The 6959-nt window shown below is 34.8% G+C and overlaps 1 protein-coding gene across 1 annotated transcript in view; it reads left to right on the forward strand.

The window, feature by feature from the left end:
• LOC107659494 (ubiquitin carboxyl-terminal hydrolase 3-like) overlaps nt 1-2954 on the forward strand; it is a 19558-nt gene extending 16604 nt beyond the window's left edge. Inside the window, exons 14-15 of the mRNA XM_016448453.1 lie at nt 1685-1752; nt 1990-2954. Of these exons, the coding sequence (XP_016303939.1) occupies nt 1685-1752; nt 1990-2155 (234 nt within the window). The 3' untranslated portion in view covers nt 2156-2954. The remainder of the gene's footprint in view (nt 1-1684; nt 1753-1989) is intronic.
• The last annotated feature ends 4005 nt before the right edge of the window (nt 2955-6959 follow it).

Here is a 6959-nt window from a genome sequence, read left to right on the forward strand (position 1 = left end):
TTTAATTAATATTAAATTAAATATAATAATTTTATATACTATAAAATATAAAATGTGTAAAAAAAAAATTATATTTAAATAAATAGCTGTAAATTTTGATTATTTTATATAAAGTAGTGAAATATTACTATTAATTGAACAACTACGTATTAATTTAATATTTAATAATAGTTTTATTTTTAAAGATAATATTAAGTAATACAGAAATAATGTAATATGTGTTTGTCACTTTTAAATAATATTAAATAAAATATAATTACACATATATAAAATAAATTAATACATTGCAGAAACTCTTAAATATTAATGATAAATATTGTTATATTTAAATAAATTACAAATATATGTACTATAATATAATAAAGTATAATATATAAAGTATAATTAAATACAATATATAATAATATAATAAAGTTATTTTACTTCAATATAGTAATTATTTTAATAACTATCACAAAATTGTATTCATAATTGTATAATTTAATGTAAATATTAGGTAATTATTAGGGCTGTCAGTTGATTAAAATGTTTAATCTAATTAATTACATGATGTGTCGATCAATTAATTGCAAAATAAATTTGACTTTGAAAATACCCACAAAAGATTATTTAAAGCTATTTTGTGTTAAATGAGAAAGTATCAGGTAGACATTACAAATTGTAGCTTTAAAAAGAAAATTTTTATTTTGATTCAACATAATTTATTACACAGAAACATTTAAGCTACAACGGTCTAACATAAACTATGGAATATAAAAGAAGATAATTTGAGAAACAACTCAGTATTTTTTGTTCATACAATGAAAGTCATTAACTAAAACAGCTTTGTTACCAGTCTTCAAAATACCTTCTATGTTCCACAAAAGAAGTGTTTGAAACGACATGAGGGTGAGTAAATATGACAGAATTAAATTTTTTTTGGGTGAACTAGGCCTATCCCTTTAATGTTATTATTATTTTATGAAACGATACTCTAAATAAGAAACTAAATCTGCCAGCAGGTGGCGGTAAATGTCTTCATTCGATTTGTTCAAACGGCTGATTCATTCAGGAATGAAGTAAATGGCTCTCTATGAATGAGGCTTTGAATCATTGGTTCACACGATTCGTTCAAAACGCGGATTCATTCAGAAACTAAACCCCGCTGTGTTACTCGGAGATGCTCAACAATTCTGCAATGGCTTTAAGGTGTAATATGTTCTCTGCAAAATTGAGCAAAAACACATAATATTGTTGTGTTTAAAATATAACACTTTATCAACTTTTTATTTACTGTTGTATAAAATCACATTAAAACTCGTGGTATTCGGGACAAAATCAGCACTCGTGGGATACTGCTCCTCGTGTGATATAAAGGGGCACCAATTATTTTGAATTTTAGGGCATAACTGCATTTATGGAGTTGTTGCCCTGCATCGTATTTGTCAACAGTCAACTGTATGTAATGTAAGATGATGTGTACAGGTCAGTGCGTTTACTACGTTAAAATATTTTAATCGCGTTATTTTTTCACAACTCATTAATTAAGCGCTTTAAACTGACAGCCCTAGTAATTATATACCTTTACATAAAGCATATGATTAAAACAAATATTACAATATTATATAAATATAATTTTTAGTTATTATATGATATCTTGTTTTATGTAATATTGATTTCATAACAATTATGTAATTCTGCTCAGCCTGAAAACAGCTTGCCAGAGAGATGCCTGTATGATCTTTCTGCAGTAGTGGTGCATCATGGATCTGGGTAAGTAAACGCTGGCCTCGTTCTGTTAATAACAGTATAACACTGTTTCTCACTTCCCACAACTGTAATAGAGAAATGTTTCATTTGTAGCACACATCTCATTCACTGAAGCAGCCTGAAGTTGGGTTTCTTTGTCCTCCACTAGGGGGCGATGTTATATCAGTAGCTCTGCTGATCTTTCCTGTTTAACCAATTCACACTCTGTACAGATAATCAGATCACTGTCCTCTCCTACAGCATCAGCTCAGGACATTACACGGCATACGGGCTTCACGAGGGCCAATGGTACCACTTCAACGACAGCACGGTCACTCTGGTCAGTGAGGAGGCTGTGCTGAAAGCCAAGGCCTACATTCTGTTCTACACAGAGCACACGGATCAAGAGAGTCCAGCCAAGCTTTAAGACTTCCTCCAGATCAGTTATCGGACCTTCATACGTGTGCCGTCATCTGTCTCTTGTCTTATGCTATCCAGTTCTGATTTTTTTTGCGTCACAGAACCTCAATACAAACCGAATTGCTGCTTGCGTTTCGACTTGATGACTTTTCGTTTAATAGACTGTCCCAGTTTTTTGTCTTCATCCGCCACCAGTGTGAAATGAGATTCCAAAGGCAATTCTTCAGGGGGATATTTGTCTGTCGAATTAACTCAAATTGACCGTAGAAACAAAATGCTTTACAATTGATTTTTTTCCTCTCCTCACGGAGTGTTTTTCCGTCGTCTGAAATGATGACAGCTGTCACGTTTCTGACGTCTCCTACTCACGCCAATGATCTGCTCGCTGCTCCAGGAAAAACCCTTTCTGTTCAGCTCGGAAATGCATTCTTGTCTCCTGAGCCTGCTGTTCATTGATCTAGGTTGATGTGGAGGTGTTTCCAAACTAAAACTTGAAATGTTTGATTTTACATGACAAAACAAGATGTCGTCTGTATCTCAAAGCAGTAGTTGACTGCGATCACCTCACTAATGTGAAAATGACTTTTGAAGGGTCCAGTAGCTCACATGTCTCATTTCCTTTACGCTTGAAAGTGTTTGACCAGATGTACACTTTCTGTCCTATTAGAATTAAAGGGATGCAGATTGTGCAAAAGTTAGTTTGCGCGTTTATTATATTATTCTCAAAATTAAAACGTATGCAATAAATTATTGTATTTACTGGTCCATTTTGCAGCTTATGTCGGCCAAGACCTCACTTCACAAGTTCTGACCAGTGTTATTTTAGTAAGTGTAGTTTTTATGAATATTTGTTGAATTATTTTGTTTGTAATTTTTTTATTTTTTTTATTTTATTATTATTTTAGTTTTTAGTTATTTTAGTGCATTAAGTAAAATGAGAAATGTTGCCTCGGCAAATAGCTGAATTAAATATTAAAATAAGTTTTAAAGTTTCATGTCAGTTACATTTTATTTCAAGTAACAAAAGGTTTTTGTTTTTTTTTTCATGGTTTTAGTTTTGGTTAATATCTCTGGTTCTGGCTGACATATAAAAGGACCAACCATTGGTTATTTTATTTTTATGGAACAGTTAGCACCAGCGAACGCTGAAATCCAGTGATTCCTTCTTCCTCACAATTGTTCATTCTTGCAACCTTGTACCTTTTAAACTTGATTTTGTAGCTTGCCAAATAGAGAAAGTGCATGCCATTTGTGTGTGTGTGTGCGCAAATATGCATCAGATGGTCCGTGGGTGTGCCGTATGAGGCTGAGACTAGCTGTGCCCCACTTCTGTATCACACAATGCAAATAGGGTAAAAAATTGTTAGGTTAGATTATCTCTGTTCAGCAAAAAAATAAATAAATAAAAGGTAGAGGAAGTAAAACTAAAAATGTGCCACATTTGATAATATTATGTGTCAGTTCGATGTCTTGCATTGCCAATGTCATGCCTTTTTGCTTGTCAATTCTACAACAAAAAAAATCAAGATAATTTGATTTATTAATTATATATTATATTACATTACATTAATATTTTATTTATATATGTATGTATGTGTATATGTGTGTGTATATATATATATATATATATATAAATAAAAGTCCAAGGTATTTAATAGAACACACCTCTAATAATAATATTATTGTTCATATATATATATGAACAATAATAATAATAATATTATTATTATTAGAGGTGTGTTCTATTAAATACCTTGGATTTTGCACAATGTACAGTGATCTCAATGCTAACTTGGGTGTATTGTATACAAAGGAACACGCTGTTGCTCAATTTGAAGTGCTGACACTGAATTGAATGCTTCTGTACGAACTGTTCTCAAAAACGGGTGTGGGTTCAGTAAGTGTCACAGCGCACACAACCGCATGCACTTCCTCTGTTCTGCACATGTAATTGCTGCAGGTGGAGTAGCGTTCTCTTCCACCTCGCTTGAAACAGAGGCAAGTACGTTCGTTCTCTAATCTTTTTCAAAGGACTACTTCCAGTGTAACCCACTGTGAAATGTAAATGCTGAATGGTTTTTAATGATGTAAACCGCTCCAAAACAAGAGCGTAAGAGGGCATGCTCCGTTCCTATTGTGAGTTCTTCTTTTCCTTCCCCCTCGCTCTTTCTATCAATTGCTGCCACCCACACGGTCACTCTTGCATGAGCTCCCAGGGGCAAAACAAACACCGGGGCTCCCCACACGCCACGTGCCAGAGGTATCGTCCCTGACAGGCAGGAAGAAGAGGACAGGAAGAACAGTTGCTCGACTCGCTCAAAGGTGTCTGTCTGAAGCCGTCATACTTTAGAAAGGACAACAAAGTTCATTCTCTCTCTGTCCCGATAGGCCACAGCTTCCAGTAAGATCACGTTGCTTGTGTTATCGTTATCAAGTGCCACTGCGTCAATCGCGGCACGTTATGACTCAACTGAGAGTGACTCAAACAGTTCAAGCTGCAATTGCACTTCACCCGAGAAAGATTTGCCAGGTCTGCTGTGAGTCATCAAGTGGTGTTGTCAGGTGCCATATCAAGAGTAGATATTGTGTAGAATAATTCCAGTAAGGAGGCAGGAATGCTATGCTAGCCTAGCTTATTTCGAAAGTACACTGCTCGGTGAACACAAGTCGTGAAGAACTGCAGCTCACCCTGTTCCTTCACAATTTAACAGGCTGCCAGAAATCAATGCCTGCCTTATTGCCAAAACATTGCTCTGTTTGTTTGAGGGTCCTGACTTGCTTGACACAGCAATGTTAGCTCAACCAATGGTGTGAGATTCGGGCGTGGCTATCTGTTTGACTGACCAATAGCAGATGAGGGAATGTGTCATAATTTTTCTAATTCTGTTTGGTGCTGCTAATGGCGCAAAATTACTTTACCTGTAACCGGTGTTGGGGAAAGTTACTTTTAAAAGTACTGCATTTATTGTGTTACTGCATATGAAAGTAACTAATCGTGGTAGTTACTTCTTATGAAAAGTAATGCATTACTTTTGCACTACTTTTTGTCCCCTGGGTTGGGCTTGCTTATTGGTTTTAAATAACAAAAAAACCTAAAAGTATATATTTTTTATTTTTTTTGGCAGCTGTAAAGGCTATTTCACACCAAAAGTGAAATTAATAAGCCTACGGCTGAAGCAAGTGCCTCTGCACTTACTCCCAGTTTCTCTCAACATGGGACAGGAGAGCTGTCAGTGAAACAAATTAACTAGCATTACTTATTTGAAAAAGTCAGATATTTTGTTGTAAATTTAAAAGTAATGCATTACTTTACTAGTTACTTGAAAAAGTAATCTGATTACGCAACTCGCATAACTTGTAATGCGTTACCCCCAACACTGCCTGTAATACTGCAAGAAATGTATTAATTTAATCGGGTAAGTTCAAACTTTAAACTGGAAAAATTGTAAGCAAGGCAATTTAAAGCAGACATTACTCAACTTTTAAAACCTGAACAGATTTTAAAACACGAGGCATCATACACTTGTCAACTTTGTAAATGGTTACAGAGAAAAAACACTGAATGACTGAGGATCAAGTCATTCCCAACATAAACTCATGCAGAAACGTTGTTTTATAGTAAGTCTAAAATCTAAAACATGTTTGATATCCTCCAACTGGATTGAATCATAAGCTGCACCAGAGAAAAACAAGCTCGAAAACAGCTCAAAAGATTGCATTTGTCTGTTGCATACATAATCAAGGATGTCATTTTTTTTTTTTGTAAAGCAACCATACTAAAAACTGACTCTAATTTAAACCTCACAAGGAATAAATGTAATTATTATGCATTTTCTGGAGGGCACAGTCTTCAAAATGAGACACGGTAATAGTCTGAAGCTAAAAAAATTGGAATCTGTGCCCATCATACAACTCCAAAATCTGCAGACTGACAATGGATTTGATTCTGGAAAGTTTCTGGCAAATTGGCAGAGAGCCATTTGTGTAAATGCAAGGTGGAAACATAAGGCAGGAAAACTGTATCGCAGACAGAGACATAATCTTGTGGGCTGTGCTCTGACATTAGTTGCAACTTAAAGTCCCTATCAAACTCCTTTTCTGTTCCTATTCCCCTCTCCTATCACTTCCTGTCTCTACTTAGCTAAGGCAAAAACGTCCCCAAAAAGTATGTATAAAAAAATATCCCAGCATCAGACCATAGTAACATTACCAGGATTAGTACTATCCCAGCAGGCACAGGACGTCAATATAAAGTCAGGTTGACGCTGGACATGACGTCGGACAGACAGATGTCAGTATTTGATGCCAATTTGACGTTGACTTAACGTTGGATTTTGGTTGGCCTCAACATTCATTTAGTCATTGGTTTGATCTTGGACAAGTAGGTGTTGCTACCCTGATATATTTATACAGATAAAGTAATCTTAATGAATCCCATCTCCACTTTTGTTTTTAAAAGTATAGTAATGGCACCAATATAAATTTTCCATAATTGTTTACTGACCTTTGCGCTGTCCAAACAGTCAAAGAATAACGCTTGCACAGATCTGTCCCATTGTAAACAACAGTATCCAATGGCTTTCAAATGGTACAAAATACAAACTATTATTAGCATAAATTTTGTCCAAAAGCAATATTACCAATTTGTGACAAACTCAAATTTTAGTAGTTTTTGCTATAGTGCTTGAATCTCATTTGCGCTTGCATATTTTCAAACTTAGTGCATAAAGCTGTGTTGACCCTAGGTTTTACATCAGTGACACCAAATCACATTTGATTTTTGTTTCATAACTGATCATGACCTGTCGAGT

Source organism: Sinocyclocheilus anshuiensis, unplaced genomic scaffold (assembly GCF_001515605.1).
Source record: "Sinocyclocheilus anshuiensis isolate Anshui unplaced genomic scaffold, SAMN03320099.WGS_v1.1 scaffold387, whole genome shotgun sequence".
In the NCBI taxonomy this organism is placed as follows: Eukaryota; Metazoa; Chordata; class Actinopteri; order Cypriniformes; family Cyprinidae; genus Sinocyclocheilus; species Sinocyclocheilus anshuiensis.